This window comes from Sceloporus undulatus, chromosome 1 (assembly GCF_019175285.1).
Source record: "Sceloporus undulatus isolate JIND9_A2432 ecotype Alabama chromosome 1, SceUnd_v1.1, whole genome shotgun sequence".
In the NCBI taxonomy this organism is placed as follows: Eukaryota; Metazoa; Chordata; class Lepidosauria; order Squamata; family Phrynosomatidae; genus Sceloporus; species Sceloporus undulatus.
In genome coordinates, this window is record NC_056522.1 from 312,113 (window position 1) to 330,132 (window position 18,020).

The 18,020-nt window shown below is 55.1% G+C and overlaps 1 protein-coding gene across 3 annotated transcripts in view; it reads right to left on the bottom strand.

The window, feature by feature from the left end:
- Positions 1 to 17,586, bottom strand: part of CAD (carbamoyl-phosphate synthetase 2, aspartate transcarbamylase, and dihydroorotase) — a 30,570-nt gene extending 12,984 nt beyond the window's left edge. Inside the window, exons 1-24 of one of the 3 annotated variants that reach the window (XR_006104084.1) lie at positions 17,286 to 17,580; positions 16,188 to 16,327; positions 15,179 to 15,308; positions 14,747 to 14,889; positions 14,470 to 14,611; positions 14,076 to 14,247; positions 13,681 to 13,866; positions 13,439 to 13,551; positions 13,012 to 13,154; positions 11,777 to 11,908; positions 11,163 to 11,396; positions 10,581 to 10,802; positions 8,016 to 8,204; positions 7,082 to 7,206; positions 6,031 to 6,164; positions 5,342 to 5,454; positions 4,990 to 5,243; positions 4,041 to 4,287; positions 3,390 to 3,488; positions 2,852 to 3,076; positions 2,070 to 2,252; positions 995 to 1,213; positions 359 to 526; positions 54 to 236 (exon numbers count right to left, since the gene is read on the bottom strand). Coding sequence is in view for 2 of the 3 variants with exons in the window: in XM_042468552.1 (XP_042324486.1) it covers positions 54 to 236; positions 359 to 526; positions 995 to 1,213; positions 2,070 to 2,252; positions 2,852 to 3,076; positions 3,390 to 3,488; positions 4,041 to 4,287; positions 4,990 to 5,243; positions 5,342 to 5,454; positions 6,031 to 6,164; positions 7,082 to 7,206; positions 8,016 to 8,204; positions 10,581 to 10,802; positions 11,163 to 11,396; positions 11,777 to 11,908; positions 13,012 to 13,154; positions 13,439 to 13,551; positions 13,681 to 13,866; positions 14,076 to 14,247; positions 14,470 to 14,611; positions 14,747 to 14,889; positions 15,179 to 15,308; positions 16,188 to 16,327; positions 17,286 to 17,376 (3,987 nt within the window). In the remaining variant the exon portion in view is untranslated. Of the gene's footprint in view, positions 1 to 53; positions 237 to 358; positions 527 to 994; positions 1,214 to 2,069; positions 2,253 to 2,851; positions 3,077 to 3,389; positions 3,489 to 4,040; positions 4,288 to 4,989; positions 5,244 to 5,341; positions 5,455 to 6,030; positions 6,165 to 7,081; positions 7,207 to 8,015; positions 8,205 to 10,580; positions 10,803 to 11,162; positions 11,397 to 11,776; positions 11,909 to 13,011; positions 13,155 to 13,438; positions 13,552 to 13,680; positions 13,867 to 14,075; positions 14,248 to 14,469; positions 14,612 to 14,746; positions 14,890 to 15,178; positions 15,309 to 16,187; positions 16,328 to 17,285 lie in introns of all 3 variants that reach the window. The other 2 variants (XM_042468552.1, XM_042468565.1) reach the window with 2 other exon arrangements.
- Between the last annotated feature and the right edge of the window lie 434 nt (positions 17,587 to 18,020).

Sequence of the window (18,020 nt, forward strand, 5' to 3'; positions counted from 1 at the left end):
CATGACTTTTCTTGCTCTGCCCCCAGAGGCACCACCCGAGTGTCCTGGCTCACCTTGTAGCTCCCTATGGTGAGCAGGATGTTCTTCTTGGGGATCTTGAACCCGGTGCTCAGCATGGCCTTGAGGTAGGCCTCACACCGGTTCTCCCCAAAGCAGGCCACCTCCCCCGTGCTGGTCATCTCCACCCCCAACACCACGTCGGCCCCCGCCAGGCGGGAGAAGGAGAACTGGGGCACCTGTGGGGAGAAGGAGACAGGTCGTGAGGGTCAGTGGGAAGCCATCACCATGCAGAGGCTGATCACAGTGCCCAGGACCTTCAGCACCAGCAGAGCCCTACCTCACCCAAACATCCACTCACCTTGACACCCACGATGCCGGTGCCTGCCATGAGTCCCACTGGCTCCACCTCCTCCCCCATGGTCACTTGCGTGGCCAAGGCCACCAGGTCCACCCCCAGAGTCTTCGAGACGAAGGGGAAGGAGCGCGAGACTCGGACATTGCACTCGATGACTTTCAGCTGGTCATGCTGGAGAGGAAAGAGAGAATCAGTTGCGCAGAGGGGCAGCTCCTTCTCTGGAGGACTTCAGAGAGAGGCTGGAGAGCATCCTCTGGCTGTTGCTGTTGGGGAGGCGCTAGGTGGGATGCAGCACAGAGCGGAGGGCTGGATCTGATGCCCTCTGGTGACTCCCCAAAGACTAGGATTGTGTGGTTCTATGGAAAGGGCGGGGGAGTACAAGGGGGCACAGCTGGATGCACTGGTCCCCTTCCAGACCCACAGCTGAGTCAGATCAAGGCTAACGTCTGATGCTCACAGACGGAGCCCTTTTTGAAAACTCTGGAGGATGGTCAGGGAGCTCCTCCTCTGGATTCCAACAGATGTACAGGAAGACGAGGCGCTTGCAGGAAGGCAAGACACGCATGCACACACAGAGTCAGGCAAAAAACCCCAAGGGCTGTGAATGTCTCCCCCCCAAGCCACCCTATCCCTGTTTACCTTGGCAATGAGTTGGAGGTTGAAGGGTCCAGTCACCTGCAGCTCCTGTCCAATGGCATGGACGATGGCCTTGATCCGCTCCAGTGTCTTGGGTGTGATGTCTTGTGGCGGCGTCACCAGGGTGGCATCTCCCGAATGCACACCCGCGTTCTCTACGTGCTCAGAGATGGCCACAGCCACCACCTGGCCGTCACAGGCCACAGCATCCACATCGATCTCCTGGGGTGAGGCAGGGGGAGGCAGTCAGTGCCAGGATAGCAATGAGTCTGAAACTCCCCCAGTAGATCCACCCTCTCAACTAATGACATCCCTGGCAAGCCCCCCCCCCCCCCCGGCACCCTCTGTGGCCCCATGTGGGGCTGGCTCTCCTCACTCCTGGCTTTCCCCCACATGCCATGCAGGGCTAGACTGGCTTCTGCCAAAGGTCAGCAGCCTCTGGTTCCCATCATTGAAGGGCACATGCCTACATAGTCTGGAGGCCCCCAAATTGGCATATGAAGCAAAGTATGTAGCTCCCCAGCAAATCTTCAAGAGCCCAACCCACCCAGCTATTTTTTTTTTTTTTAGAATCCCACCATTCCCACAAAATGGAACCCAAAGTGGCACACAACACGGGCGAAAACAACATACAGACCAAGACTTGGCCACAGCAGCAAAACAACAACAACAATTCCATACTAAATCAAAATTATCACTCGACTAAACTAACACTAAATTTAGAATAAAGATAATAAATGAAGGGAAAAAATATAGTAGAACTGGTTGACAGCCCAAAATTATAAAATAAAAAGGCCTCTGCCTCCAAAAGCAAATGAGGAGCACATTTAGAAGGCTCTCTGTCCCTAAACCTATGCCCACCACAACGCCTTCTGGTACTTCAACAGCCTTCCATAGCCACCCTGCTCCTGCCTGCTTTGACCACCAGGCCTTCCTGCATTTCTCTTCCTCTTTCACCCAGGCCACAAATATCTCTGATACTCCTGGGGGAATCCCAAGGTGCCTGCTGGTCATCAGCACTGGTCAACAGGAACTGCAGAGCCCATGGAGCCTGGGAGGGAGGCCCTGGAACACCCACCTTGGCCTCTTGGATGAACTTGGAGATGACCACCGGCTGCTCCTTGGAGACGGCCACGGCGTTGTTCAGGAACCGCTCCAGGTCGCTGTCTGAATAGGCCACGTTCATGGCGGCTCCGCTTAGGACATAGGAGGGGCGCACCACGCATGGGTAGCCCACCTTGCAGCAGAACTGCTTGGCCGACTGCAATGGGAGCCATAGAGCGGGGGTCTCAGTTCTTGCAGGGACTGGCCCATACCCCTGTGGACCTGGGCAGGGGCCCACTCTGTACCATTCTGAATACCAGCCCAAGGAAGCAACCCAGCTGGGTGGCTTTTGCTGAAATTTACCTATGGGGTTCAAGGGGTTGTTCAATTAAACTGCCACTACAAGAACACAGATTTGTTTTTTGGGAGTGGTTTTCTTTTGGGTCTGTTTTCTTTTTAATAGAGGGAAGGATTCTGAGGCTTTAGTGGGGCAAAAGAAGGCCTGGGAAACTGCAAAGGGAGCATAGGATGTGCTCTTCAAGATTCAGACAACGCCCCCCCCCCCCACAGCAATAGGAAAAGGCAGCAAGGCCAGTGAAGTGGACCCAGGGTAAGGCCACAACACCTGGGCAAGGGGGTAACTGGGCACTAATCTCCATCAGTGGCCAAAACTGGCCAGCAAGGAGGGGCGGAAGTGAAGGGGATCTTTTATGCTGCTCCCATCCTCACACTTGGCAGATATGACACAAAGGAAGAGTGGGTCAGGGCCAGAGGTGCTCTCACCCGCCACTGTCAGGGAGTGGGGTCTTCCCTCACCTCCATGTCCGAGAGCTCCTTCCAGAGCGGTTGGCTGATGTTGATGGTGTCCAGGAGGCGGGAGAACTTGAAGCGGTTTTCGGCGGAGTCAATGGCCTCAGGGGAGGTGCCCAGGATCCGGCACTGCTGGCGGTGGAGGGCCATGGCAATATTGTTGGGGAGCTGCCCCCCCATGGACAGGATCACGCCCTCGGGGTTCTCCAACTCGTAGATGTCCATCACAACCTTGAGGGAGCAGAAATGTGGAGGAAAGGGGCCATGGGTCAGCCTGCAAGGCAAGAGCCAGCCCCCCCCCCCCATGTGGGGTAAAAGGGCAAAGCAAGGGCCCCAAGTCCCAGGCAAGATGTTCCCTGTTGTCCCCCAGCACAGCTACCCAGGCTTCAAGGGCAAAACTGCTGGGGAAGGAAGCTTGGCTTTGGGGATAGATCCTCCATCACCCCAAACCAGAGACACAGAGCCCCCACCCCATCCCCTCTCCCTTGCCCTGAAGACCTCTACCACACTTGTGTCCCCACCCCCAGCACTCCTTGGGACTCACCTCAAAGGAGATCTCATCAAAGTAAAGGCGGTCGCACATGTCGTAGTCGGTGCTCACTGTCTCCGGGTTGTAGTTCACCATGATGGTTTTGTAGCCCAACTGGGTTTGTGGGCAGAAAATGGGGTTCCCAGAGGTTACTCCCTGGCACTCAAGTCTGCAATGACATCCACCCTCACCCTGTGGATAGGGAGCCCCAGAAGGCAGGCAAAGCACCACCCCTCCTTCTCTTCCCCCTACGCAAGGCAAACAGAAGCACAGCTGGGGATCACCCCTTCCCAGCCACCACACTGTGGGTGGCATATTTAGCACATTCGAAGAAGCCCCTGTGGCAAAGATGGCACCATCGCTCTCAGTCTTTGCAAGAGGAAGCTGGGAGAGGAGAACCAGCAGAGGGGGAGGAAGGTGGGCTCCCCATCAGCCGCAGTTTGAGAAGGCTTGTTTAAGCCTTCTTGAGTCGCATTATTAGGAGAAAGCTGAGGTGTTAAATGAATATAATAATACCAAATACAATATAAGGCTAGCATGAAGCAGGGCATGGGGCGGGGAGCTTCTAAACACCTGTATGAAGTGAACATTTTTAGCTAGATCAGTTTTAAAGCTCTTAACAATCTTCCTCTGCATCCCTCTCCCCACTCTCAAACTGGCTCTTACCGTGCGCAGCTCCTGGATGCAGCCAACAGCGCACCAGTCGAACTCCACGCTGCTGCCAATGCGGTAGACGCCGGAGCCGATGACCATGACGTGGGGCTCCCGAAAAGCCAGGTCGTGCTCAGTCCCGTTATAGGTCAGGTAGAGGTAATTGGTCTGGGCCGGCCACTCGGCTGCCACCGTGTCAATCTGCTTCACCACTGGCAGAATCTTCAGGTCCTGCCGCATCTTCCGCACGGCCAGCTCCGTGCTGCAACACAGTAAGAGTCTTATGCCTGATTCCCCGCTGGAGGACCTTTGGCGATGGAAGTCACCCCACAGGGTGGCAGCAGCAATGTGGGGATTGAGGCTTTACCCAGCACTCTTGGGAGATGGAGCCTAGGACGTCTGGCTCCAAAGCAGAGGCCCTACCAGTGAAACATTGCCCCCTCTCCCTTTAAAAGCAATGTGTGCACAGTTATGGCCCAGAGAGGAGCCAGGAGGACTACAGCTCCCATCATGCATTGTGCTGGAACAGCCAGACATATGTTAAACATCATGAGCCACCATCTCAGTAGTAAGACCATTCAGTAGTAGATGGGTGGGAAATTACCATATTCACCGAGAGCCCCCATATTTGCTTTCAAAGTGACCCAATAAAAATGGCAATTGCAAGTGACATCACATCATTTCCAGTAAAATGGAAATCCTCGGAGTGCAGAGAGGAGAGAACTGGCTGCTCCACCCCATGCTCTTCCAGACCCTGCACTGGCAGCAATCCACAAAAAAAAAAAGAAAAGGGGGGGGGGTGTCTTTTAAAAACAGTTTCCAACCCTTTGCACCAAGTTGGTGGTGCCAGGCGTCTCTGCTTCTGGCCACCAGTCCCACCTCCCTGACCACTATACTCCTTTCTGGGCCACCTCCCCTGCCTCTGCCAGCATTGACCTCTGGGCCCCCACCGACACTCCATTACCTGAGAATGGCTTGGGCCACCTGCTTGTCAGAGAAGCCCAGCTGCTTGGCCAGCCTGAGGACAGGGGGCGGCATGGCCCCCGGCTCGGCCTGGCGGTAGGACTCCAGGCACATGGCATGGTCCGTGATATTCTTCATTTTGTGCAAGAACCAGCGGTCGATCTTGGTGAGTTCATAGAGGCGCTCGATGGAGTAGCCAGCATGCAGGGCAGCCGCCAGCACGAAGATTCGCTTGTCTGTGGGGGTCTCCAGCTCCTGCAGGGTTGTGGGGAGAGGTGGAGAGTGGGGTGCTGTGAGCTCAGCCCCCCTTACTGCCCCTTCTTCTTCCCCACTACTACTCTGAGGAACCTTACCATGTCAGAGGCTGGCTTCATGGAGTGGTCAAACCCCAGGCAGTTCTCGTCCACCATGCGTAGGGCTTTCTGGAAGGCTTCCTCAAAGCTCCGGCCGATGGCCATGACCTCCCCTGCAGGGAGAAAAGATGGCAGCAGGAATGGGGTGGTGGTGGTCAGTTGAGCAACCAGAGGTCCAGACATTCATAAAAGTGTCAACTCCAAAGAATGGTAAACCTGCCCTGGTTTTGTGAACTGGTGGTGAGGTCCTTCTTTCTGTCTTACCACCCACAAGGTCCATCTGATGGGAACAATGGGCTTTCCTGGTGGCTGCCCCAGGCTCCTCTAGGTGTTGGATGTCCTCTGGTGATTCCCCAAACACTAGGATTCTGTGGTTCTATGGAGGGGGTGGGGGAGAATCCAACACTTCCAGAGGTAGACTAAGGCCATGTTCTCCCACATGTCTGCCTTTGCTTTGAAATCATCTGGGGAGGCCCTACTTTCTCTCCCACCACCTTCATAGGCAGGCCTGGTGGAAGCAAGGAGACAGGGCCTTCTCAGTGGCTGCTCCCAGGGTCTCTGTAACTCCCTTCTGAGAGAGGCTAGACTGGTCCCTATTCAGTTTTCTCAGACCGTTATTTGTTGTTATTCTTCTCTGGAGCACAAAACCAGTCTGCTCCCACCCATGTTCCATCTCTCCCACCACTCACCCACACTCTTCATGGAGCTGCCAATCTTGGTGCTCACGCGCAGAAACTTGCTGAGGTCCCAGCGCGGGATCTTGACCACACAGTAGTCCAGGCTGGGTTCAAAGCAGGCTGTGGTGGAGTTGGTGACCGAATTCCTGGCCAAGAGAAAGAGGGGTGTGTGGGGGAGAAAAAGCCGGGTCGGACCCAGACCAAGTAGGAGAGCACAACCCCCTTCCCCTGGCAGACCAAAGAGAGGCTCACAAAACTGTGTCAGAATGGAATTCTTTCTGCTCTCTACCCAAGAGAAGCTCTTTGACCTGCTGGAAAATGGGGACTGGCCGGGGGGGGGGGGGGGGGGGGTTTAGACTGGATGACCTTCGCCTTTTCTTCCAACTGTATGGATCTATGATTCTGTGAAGAGTGGTAAGGATGTGTGCCCTCAAGGAAGGAGTGCCAAGCCAACATTTGGAAAGGAACAGAGTGCCTCCTGTCCTCTACACACATCTCTTGCCTCTGCTACAGAAGAGCAAGCAGACAGTCTGATAAGCACACAGTATTTTTATTCTCGTTCTAATAAAACATTTTCGCCAAGGGTTCCTCAAGGGATAAAGGCACAGACTGTCCTGCAGGATGTGTGGAAAGAGGCTGGGGGGCATGTGGTGGGAGCTCACTCAGCGCCCCAAAGGGAAGAGCTGGATTCTGGTGTCCTAGAGAGTAAAGGCAGGCCAGCCCAATGCGATGGAGAGAAGGAAGAGGAGCAGACCCAGCAGGTGTCAAAGGCTGGGCTGGTTTCCTCTCTCTTCTCTGCCTCCCTATCCCCAAACTGGGCAGCAAAAAAAGTGGGGAAGTCCAGGTGGGCCAGGAACATTTAAACCCCCCCCCCGACCCTCCTCTCCCAGCAATGATGCACAAGTGGAAAACAACAACACAACAAGAAGGCTGGATTTACGTGTCCAACACAAATGCATTCCTGAGAACATTTTCTGGATCTGGTGGGAGTGTGCCCACCAGGCAGCCAGGTAGAACCCTCAGCTCATTCCCAATGCCCCACCAGCACCAGGGAAGGGATTACCTGAGGACGGGCAGTGGGATGCCCAAGGCCAGTTTGGCAGCCACATAGGCCAAGGGGTAACCAGTGGCCTTGCTGGCCAATGCAGAACTCCGGGACAGCCGGGCGTTCACCTCGATGATGTAGTACTACAGGACAGGAAAGAGAAAGATGGAGCTGCCAGCTAGCCAGGGCCTCCCGTCCACCTCCAGGAAGGGCCCAGAGGAAGGGAGTCTTTGGCAGGTGTCCAGGGAAGGATGGGGGGGCAGCTGAGAGGATGAGCCCATGATTGCATTTTGTGGGTCAGCCCCTCACATTTCCAAGGAAAGACCCCCCTGGAAACCTGGATAGCCCTGGCTACCAAGTCTGTGCCAGCCAGGGTCAGAACCAGCTACCAGCAGAGAGCTGGGTAGCTTACAGCAGACAATGGGCAAATGTATCCAACTCCCAAGCTGGGAGAACACAGAGCTACACTGGTCAAGGGCCAGGCCTGTTGCTGGCGCTTGGATCCAGCTTGAACTGCTATAGTTTTTTGTGGGCTATGCGGCCATGTTCCAGAAAAGTTTCTTCCTGACATTTCGCCTTTTCTGGCACATGGCCACATAGCCTGAAAAACTCACAAAAAACTATGGATGCTGGCCATGAAAGCCTTCGACTTTACATTGAACTGCTATGTTTGCAGCCTATGGAATCCTGGAACTTGTAGTTTGGGGAAGCCCTAGAGCTTTTTGGCAGATACCTCACGGGTCTGCACATCCCAGGATTCCACAAGAGGAAAGCCATGGCAGTTTGAGAGGGATCACAATGCTCCAATTGTCTCAAATCTGCACATTTCCTCCGTTCTGCACAGGCCCGAGAGCAGCAGGCGGAAGCTACTTCCTGCAGGATCTGCCTGCATGGCTCCACATTCCCAAATGGAGGCCCAGGGTTGGGACCCCATCCTAACACGGAGCCTCACCTGCTCAGACTCGGGGTTCAGCGCATACTGGATGTTGCACTCTCCCACGATGCCCAGGTGCCGGACCACCTTGATGGCCGTGGTGCGCAGGAGGTTATACTCGCGGTCATTAAGGGTCTGGGTGGGCGCCACCACGATGGACTCCCCTGTGTGGATGCCTAGCGGGTCCAAGTTCTCCATGTTGCACACCTGTGCAGGATCAGCAAAGACAGATGGGAAGGGGCGAGGTTGAGCGCAGCAGCGCAAACCACCCTCCACCCCTCACTCCCAGAGGGGAAGGCATCAGCCTCAAAATCTCAGCAGGCAGTGCAGCTTCTGAGAGAGAGGTGAAAGGTTGGCCAGAGTGACCAGGGAGCATGCCACACAGCCCCAGCGAATTCCCAAATAAATGGGTAAGGTTTGAGCAGTGGAGAGTGAGGGTAGGAAGTAAGAGCCCCCACAGGGCAACATAGCTGAGGGGTTGAGCAGCAATGGATAGGATGGTTGGAGGTGTCCCAGAGGGTGACATGGGCCAGCTAAGGAGGAGGGAGAACCTCACAGGCTGATGGAAGCACACTGGAAGAGCCCTGATGCTGGATTTGACCAAAGCAGCATGCCAACCTGGGTCCCGCCTTCCCTGTTCCCAAAGTACCCCCCACAAGCCAGGCTCCGTTTCTGTTCTAATGTGTAGTTTTATTTAATTTATTTGTGAAGGGCGGAGGGTTGGAGGGATTGAGGGAATGTTTTGATTTGATTGCATCCGATTTCTACTGTTACCAGCCTCAATCCTCTGGGAGAGGCGGGATATGAATGAATGAATAATATTTCTGCTTCTGGACTCTACAGGATTCTTCCTGCTTCCTCTCTCTCTCTTGCGGATGAGAGTCAGACTGGCAAACAGGGTTTGCTCCAGGTGTGCCTGCCCTATATGCGGACCATGGATCAAGGAGCCCTGGTGGCCCTGCAGCTACTCACTCAAAACCATAAGGTTGCCAAAACTGGTAATATGCAAATAAAAGAAAGAGAGGAATTAATAAAGAAAGGTACAATCATACATGAATTTACATATACACAAATTAAGAAGAAATACATGGACGAAAACCTGGTAGGAAAAAAACATCGAAAATACACAAAAGACTGTTGACTAGAACTATGGAAAAAGAAACGATTAAGGAAAGTATGATAAAGTGGGCAAAGGATATCAGTCATGTCACACGACATGAAGATTGGCAGAAAGCATGGAAAAGAACAAGCCATTTTACAGCTTCAGAAGATCTTAAGGAAATTCATATGGAAATATCTAACACCCACAAAACTAAAAAGACTCTATAAATTGCACGACCAAAAATGGTGGCGCTGTGCTAGTGATGTGGGCTCTGTGTGTCTCATGTGGTGGCCATGTGCCAAGATTAACAAATATTGGATGGAGAGACATAGGCAAATCCAAAATATATTTATAATTCAATTTGAAATGGTTCCCGAGTGACATTTGTTAAATATAACATCAATTATGAAAGAAAAGGAAGAAAGGAAACATTGGAGGAAACCTTAAATCTTATAACAGCAGCCAGAATAATGATAGCTAAAAATTGGAAAAACAAAGAAGTCCCGCTTATAGAAGAATGGGCAATAAAGGTACAGCGTGCCTGCGACATACGCGGGTGCGCTTTATGCGGCTTGAGCATACGCGCTCAAGCTGCGGGGCGCGTGCGGGGCGGAACGTCCCATTCAACTGAACGGGCACGTGCCCGTTGCACCCCGCGCCGCCGCACACAAGCCCCATTGTTTCCAATGGGGCTTGAGCATAGGCGGAATTCACCTTACGTGGAGGGATCCGGAACGGATCCCCGCATAAGACAAGGGCCCACTGTACAAGAATTAAGAGAAACGGACAGATTAACATATTTTATTAACAGCAAACCCAAAATAGATTAGAAAAAGAATGGTGTCCAGTTCTTTAATGGTGGCGTGACATGTTCGGAATTAAGAATGACCTATTGAATTATTAAGAAACCAGAGTGTAGAAGACAAATAGAAGGGAGAAAGATTTAAAACAGAGAACCAAAGAAGTTTTGATATGATAGCAAAAGAAAAGGACAAGATTGATATATTTGTTTCCAAGAGGTTAGAATTGATTTAATTTGTAAATTGAAGAAAATAGGTGATCTCTGGTGTATTCCGATATACTGTATTAGTAACTATAAAGAAGCTGTATAAGACTTGCACTGAAGAGGAGGAAGTCAATTCAATGTATGCATTCAACAATGTACAATTTTTTCATGTATATGTCTATTTTTATTTCAATAACATTTAATTTAAAAAACCCATAAGGTTGCAAGTTCAATACCAGCAAAAGGGCTCAAGCTCGACTCAGGCTTGCATCCTTCCGAGGCAGTTGCTAACATGGGTCCCCAGATTGTGGGGGGGGGGGCAATTGCTTAGAGTTATAAACCGCTTAAGACACTGCTAGTTTGGTATGAAGCGGTATATAAATGAAGCTGTTTTTGTTTTGGCTCCTTGGTCTGCAGCCCAAGAAGAGCCCAGCCCTTCCCAGCCCCTTCTGTCTTTCCATTTTGCCTCCCTTACCGTGACGCAGTTGTCATAGGCATCGCGCACCACCTCGTACTCGATCTCCTTCCAGCCCTTGAGGGACTTGTCCACCAGCACTTGGGAGGTGTGGGCGAAGGCCTGGCTCACCAGCGTTGTCAGCTCCTCTCGCCCATTGGCAAAGCCTGAGCCCAGCCCGCCCAGTGCATAGGCTGAGCGCACCAGCACTGGGTAGCCCAGACGCTCCGCCGCTGCCAGCGCCTGTCAGGATGGGTTGGGGGGAGAGGGGCTCAAGCAAGGCAATCGGCACCAGAGGGCCTCTTGGACCCTCCAGCACAAGGAATAACCCCTCATCAATCATCAGAAAAATCTTCCCCTACCCAGCCACTGAGGGCAGAGGAAGGGCTGAGACCGCAGTGGGGTTTATGGCTAAAGTAGCCAACGGTCCTCAGAAGAAGCCCTTCATTGACTTCCTTCACTCAGCCTGGCCGGGATGCAACCCTCAAGTGGGACTTCCTGCCCATGTTGGCAGCTCAAAGGAAGCAAGGTGCCCTCATAGCCAGGTACTGTACGAAGACCCACGAGGCAGCCACTATGCTGAAGTCCAGCTGGTCCCCGTACCTGTTCCAGAGAGCAGGCCGCCTCACTGGGGGCCACGTGCTCCCCAATCTCCTCCATCTTTTCCACAAAGACCTTGCGGTCCTCCGTCATCTCGATAGAAGCCACAGGGGTGCCCAGCACGCGCACGTTGTAGCGCTCCAGCACACCCCCCTTGGTCAGCTCCACGCCACAGTTGAGGGCTGTCTGGCCTCCAAAGGTGAGCAGGATCCCATCTGGACGCTCGTTCTTTATCACCTGTGGCCACAGGGATGGGGGGGGGCTGCTCAGCCAATTGTACACACACACACACACAGGGAGCAAAAGGCACATGCCTCCAGTGTCCCACCCCAGAAAAAGGGACTGGGGCCTGAAAAGGGCCAAGTCACACTCTTTGCCCTGCCAATCAAACCATCCCTTGCTCCCTGAAAAAGGTGTCTACTCAGTTTCCAGCCCCCCCCCCCCCCAGAGCAGCCAGGAGGAGCCCCCAATTGCCAAAACAGTGGCCAATGGGGGAGGCTGATGGCCCACTCCTTGGTCCCTCTCTTGCAGCCCTGGCTGACAGGCCCAAACCTCACTACCTCGCTGGCACAGAACTGCCTGTCCTGCCAGAGGCAGGGAAGTCCAGCTTGACTCACTTGGGCCACGTAGTCAGGAGTGATGGGCAGGAAGTAGACCTTGTCGGCCAGACCCTTGGAGGTCTGCACGGTGGCAATGTTGGCATTGATCAGCACTGTCTGGATGTTCTCCTCCTTCAGGGCTTTGATGGCCTGTGGAGTGGGAGGGGGATTTTAGACCTCTGGCCTCCTCTGTTTCCCCTCCCATCTCACCAAAGGACATTCTAGTCAAAGTGAACAGATGGGAAGCTGGCATTGACCACCAATGTTTAGGGAGACAGCTCCCAAAGAGGAAAGGATCTTGTGAAGTTGAAGGCTTTCATGGCCAGCATCCATAGTTTTTTTGTGGGTTTTTCGGGGGGCTATATGGCCATGTTCTAGAATGTATTCCTGACATTTCGCCTGCATCTGTGGCTGGCATTCATTCTCTCTCTGAACACGTCAGCCACAGATGCAGGCGAAATGTCAGGAATAAACTCTTCTAGGACATGTGCCCCCCGAAAAACCCACAAGAAAGGATCTTCTTTCCATAGACATCTTTCGGAAAATACCACTGAATGGTTTTCCCTTCTGGAATAATTCAGACCCGTAAAAATAAAGTCTTGGGAAAGCTTCTGTTCTGATTTGTATAAGCAACAATCTCAGAAAAAAGAGGGTAGGCCTCACCAAATACTGGAACATGTTTTCTAGCTGCCATTTTCCAAAACCACTCCTGCCAATTCTAAATGCTCCTAGTTTGGGTTCCAAGCACACTTATGAACACTGTTTATTATTTATTTCTTTGTTCAACTGAATTAATATTGCACCTTTCTCCAAAAATGAAATATTGATCTATACTGTCTAAACATACATTTGAGATTAAGAAATCCAATTACAGGTTTTTAAAACAAATTTCACATCATTTATGTTTACTAAATAAACCTAAAATGAAAACAAAATGCCTCAAGCTACATCAGATGCAGTAAGCATTTGGTGGTGACCATTTTAAAAGAAGACATCTAGAAAATCTGTTCCAGGTTCTGCCTGCCCAAATTCTTCTAGTACCCATGCCAGCCTTGCAGAGTTTTCCTGTTACACAAGTTAGAAGAAAATGAAGGTGGGCACACAAGGCTTTCCTCTTTTTTTGTGATGGAGGGAGAAGGCAAAGAGGAAGCCAGTGCTGGTATTCCCCCCCCCCCCGGCAACCCCCGTGCCTTTTTCCTTGCATGCAACCTGCCTCCCCACCCTGCTATGGACCCTGTGGCCCACCCACTCACCTGGGAGCCAGAGTAGTCAAACTCCCCTGCCTGGCCAATGGAGAGACCCCCTGAGCCCAGGATGAGCACTTTGTGGGGGCGGGCAACGTCACTGGCTGGCGGGGCTTCGGCTGAGCGCAGGCACTGCTGGATCCGCTCAGAGACTGGAGATGGGAGAGCAAGAAGGGACCACCTCCTGTTAGCCTCATAGAGTACTCTGTTGGGGATGCCCTGCTCTGGGAGGGAGGTGGACGAGGTGGGCCTTGCAGTCCCTTCTAGCTCCATGATTCCACACCCGTGTTATAAGGGCTCCCCCCTTGCCCTCTGCCAGGAGAGAGGCTGGCAAATGCCTTTGAAGAGGGGACATGGATTCACCATGTGGGCCAGGGGGAAGTCAGGAGGCAATGCGAGCCCTCTCCCTTCTCCCTCCCTCTGAGGAAGTCCCCACCTGTCTTGGGGCTCGGCCCCCCAGCTATTGTGTCCTTCACAGTCTCCAGGAAGACGTCAAAGAGACACTCCAGGTCCATAGGGCCGGCATTGTGCTCCGGGTGGAACTGCACACTATGGGATGGGGAAGGGAGAGAAAGCACGTGTTGGGGGCATCTTGCAGGGGTACACAGCTGGGGCCAACAGCACATCTCCATGCTCCCCCCAGTCTGTAGTTTCCTCCAGCACCCCTGCCATACACACCTGAAGAACGGTTTGGCCTCATGTACCAGACCCTCGTTGGAGTGGTCATTGGCGTTGGTGAAGAGGGGGGTCCAGCCAGGAGGGAGGCTCCCAGGCTCAACCGCAAAGCCATGGTTTTGGGAGGTGATGAAGCAGCGCCGGGAGCCTTCATGGAGGCAGGGCTGGTTGTGGCCCCGGTTCCCATACCTGTGGGGGGATGGCAAATGAGGCGGGGGCACCAGGGAGAGGCAGAGATCCTACCACTGCCACCGTTGCCAGCAGAGCTGGAAGGGGCCACTGTCCTCCTGGAGAATAACACAGGTAGGCCAGCTTCCTTCAAGAAAGGAGATCACTGCCTGCCCTCTCCACACTTCCCCACAGCCCCCAAACACGATGCCCTTCCCACCTCCGCTTACTTCATTTTGTAGGTCTTGGCCCCAATGGACAAGGCCAGAAGTTGGTGGCCCAGGCAGATGCCAAAGATGGGCTTCGGAGCAGGCAGCTCCAGGATGTGGCGCAGGTTGGTAACCGTTGCTTGGCAAAACTGGGGGTCCCCGGGGCCATTACTGACAAAAAGCCCATCAAAGTCTGGGGTGCAGTGAAGAGGGGAGTAGAAAGAGAATATTGGAAGGACTCTGGAGCACCTTCCCACCACAACTAGCAAAGACAAGTCCAGTGCCCCCTGCCCAAAATGGGCCCCAGCAATTATGGGTTCATGGCACCTGCCAAGGTGGCATTCCCCATCACCAGTCCAGAGCCAAGGAAGGGCTCCACAATGCCCCTTCCCTCACCCAGCCCCAACCCTCTAACCTGCACTGTCCAGGGGGTGGTCCCATGGCACGACCCTTACGGCTGCCCCACGCTCACACAGGCACCGAATCTGATTGTACTTCAGGCCACAATCAACAGCTGTGACCCTCACAGATCCCCCTGGGTTGAACAGGTGGGGCTCCTATGGGGAGAGTCACTGTCAGGTGGGTGGACTGGCCAGGACTCAGGAAATCTTAGCAAGGGCTACAGTGGCCACCTCCAGGCCATGCCGGGGGGGGGGGGAGTCTGGCCCCAGTCCACATGTCCCCACACCTACTTGCACAGAGACCTCCTTCACCAGGTGTGTCTGGTTTGGATCCTCAAAGGGCAGGTGTGGACTGTGGATGCCGTCCAGCACCAGTCGGCCCAGTAAAGTCCCCTTTTCCCGGATCCTCTTGGTCAGCGCTCGTGTGTCCACTCCTGCGGGGAAGGGAAGCTGTGATCCCATTTTACAGATGGGAAAGGGAGGCAGAGAGCGGGCAGCCACTGGGGGCTCTCCATCCCACACCAAAACCCACAAGGCTTGCAAATGCCAACAGGGCTGTATTTGATGCCAAAAGGGCCTAAAGCCACAGGAAGGCAGGAATGCCACCTGCTCATGCCCATCTCCACCCAGAACTCTCAGCTGTGGTGGACACTGGGTCCCTGACGGGAAAGGCCCAGATCACTTGAGAGTGCCAGCCCAAGGCTTGCCCTGCCCACCATTTACCTTCCAGGCCTGGGACCCCCTGTTCCTGCAGCCACTGGTCGAGGGAGCGCTTGGCACTCCAGTGGCTGGGATTTCGGGCACACTCGCCCACGATGAGGGCGGCCACATGGATGCAGCTAGACTCGAACCACTGAGGGAGACCAAAGACAACTCAAATTAAAGACCAGAAAGCGGTTGAGGAGGAGGAGAAGTGAACACGAACAACCTCTAGATCTCACCAGAGACTCTCATCAGCCCCACTAAGCCAGCATAGCCAATGGGGAAAGGTACTGGGACTATAGTCCAACAACATCTTCCCTCCATGTTGGGGAAGAGCCCAGAACTAAGGGCAGCCTTCCCCTGGTGTCTTAAGACTTCAGCTCCCACAATCCACCAGCCAAGGGATTCTGGGAACTATAGTCCAGGATACCTGGTCAGTGCCTGGAGGAGAAAGACTGCCTCTACCTGGAGAAGCCCAGGATCAGAAGCACGGCCTTCTCCCTGCCAGCAGGGACTTTGCAACTGGGTTATGTCCTCACACTGGTGGCAGGGTCCAGGCAGGCCCTCGCTTTGCCCACAAAGAAGCTGCCCCACAATCCTCCCTCCGCAAGAGCACCTTCTTCCCACTCTTCCTGTCTCACCTCCACCAGCCTTGACCAAGTGCCAGCTGCCAGAGCATGGAGGAGGGTCTGTGCCCATTGCAGAGATGCCGCAAAACTTCAGGCTTTGCCAAGGGAAATCTCTCCCCCCCCCCCCACCCTCCACCAGTCTGGAGACGCCTGGGCTTCTCCAGCTGCACCTCCTCAACTTCTGGATCTCCACGGGAAGCCAAACTCTGTGGCATTGAGAGGGCAGAGCATGTGTGTGAGTGTCAGGCTGAGTGAGAACCCAGTCAACCCTTTAGCACAGCCGGGAATAGCCTGTCCACTGTGAAGGTCTCCTGGTCTGCCTAGAAATCTGAAACGTTTGTGCCAGGATCTACGTGGTCACTAGGAAGCCTCCCCACCAGCACCAATGACCCCAGACTCACCCGGCTGAGTCCGTGCTTGTCCAGTTCATCCGGAGGGACGCCGTAATTCCCCACAAGTGGGTAGGTCAGCACCAGGATCTGGGACTTGTAGGAGGGATCCGTCAGTGCCTCGGGGTAGCCCACCATCCCTGTCTGGAACACTGCAGGAGAAAGAGGAGGGTGAGCACCACACATGGCCTGGGGAAGGGAGTCCAGGAAAGAAGCTCTCCCCCTCCCCACACCATCCCCCTCCAAAGCCATGGGGGGGGGGGCGTTGCCTCTCCTTCTTTGCTCCCCATTTCTGGACAGAGAGTGGGCAGTTGCAGCATCAGCAGCCTTGCCTGGAGGCCTTGAGGAATGGGAGAGACTGCACTAGGTGAGTAGACACATACCCACATGCCTGCCCCTTAAATCAGGCTCAGAGGTTGCAAAACCAATGCACACAAGGTGTGGAGCCAAACAAGCGACACACACTGAGCCCCCTTCCTCTCCCTGTCTGACACACCGGACGCAGTTTTGTCCTGCATTCCAGCCCCTTTCTGGTGGCAGAGCCACAGAAGGAATTGCGTCAAGCACCGCGCCAGGTGGCGTCTCTGGAGCACTTCTCAAACATGGGGGGCTGACTGCTGCCACAGCTGGAGAGCCATCCTTTGCCCCCAGGGACGCCTGGCTCCCGCTGTTGGCACTCTGATGTGTCACAGAGGCCTGGCCTGTGGCAGAGAGGGCTCCCCATGGCAGCAGCCTGGAGGCTCCTTTTCCTGAGGGGAGGCTGTGCCCCCAGGCCATCTGGCCCTCTTCTGCCTGGTGCTTGGTGGGCACAGGAGCTGCCTTTCCACTGGAACAGCCCTCTTGGGCCCCTCTGGGCATCCCTTAGTTTCCCACAGGGACCCAGCCCCCAGCCAACTGCCAGAGCCCAGGGCAGCTCCCCGGGACCCTCGCCTGAAGGACCCCAGCGCTGGCCCTGGGCCTGTGGCCCTGAAGAAAGGGACCACTGGCCCCCAACAGGGGACCCTTGACCCCAAGGCTAGCCAGGGGCACCCCACGACCCCTGACCCGGAAAAGGAAGCAGAGGGGGAGGCCGGCGGCGCCCCTCGAGGGCCCCCCTCCCCAGGCACTCACCCACTTCCCCGGCGGGCGCGGGGCCGGTGGGCCTGGCCCCGAAGGGCCTCCCGCGGAGCACCGTCCCGTCCTCCAGCACCAGCGCAGCCATGGCCACGAACCGCTGCAAAGACCGAGCAGCGGATGGATGGAGCGCGTGGCCAGGAAGGGAAGGAGGGGGCGTGGCCCTGGGAGGAGGAGCGCCAAGGGGGCGGGCGCGGGGGCTCTTCCGGTGGGGACCGGAAGTTGGCCCTGCTCCTCCCTCCGCGAGGCATCCCTGGACTCGGGGAGGGAGGGGCCGGGAGGGAGGCGGGGCCAAGGACTTCGCCCCGCCCCACTCCCTCGGGGGTGGATGTCTTCTTCTTTGGGGCGGCATCAATGGGACGCCACTGCCCCCTCCCCAGAGTCCCCTGGAGATCGAGGGGCCCCGCAAGTGCTCACAGGCGGCCCCATGAGGCTATTGGGGGGGGGGGGCCTGTGGGGCTGTGGCGGGGGGGGGGGGGGGGGCAGCAGAGACTGGAGGGAGTGGGGCTGAGGAGGCCCAGGCAGAGGCCTCCGAAGGAGCAGGACGAGACCCCAAGGCAGCCTCTAGGGAGGATGAGCCCCGTAGCTGCACATGGGGAAAGGGTTTCACCCACCTCTGGAGGAGACCCTCTCCTCCACCTTCGCTGGCCTTGGGAATGCCATCCACAAGTCTCTCGGGGGGGGCATGGCTATTGGGGGGCGACGGGGGCACCTTGTCTGCCTTTGGCTCCG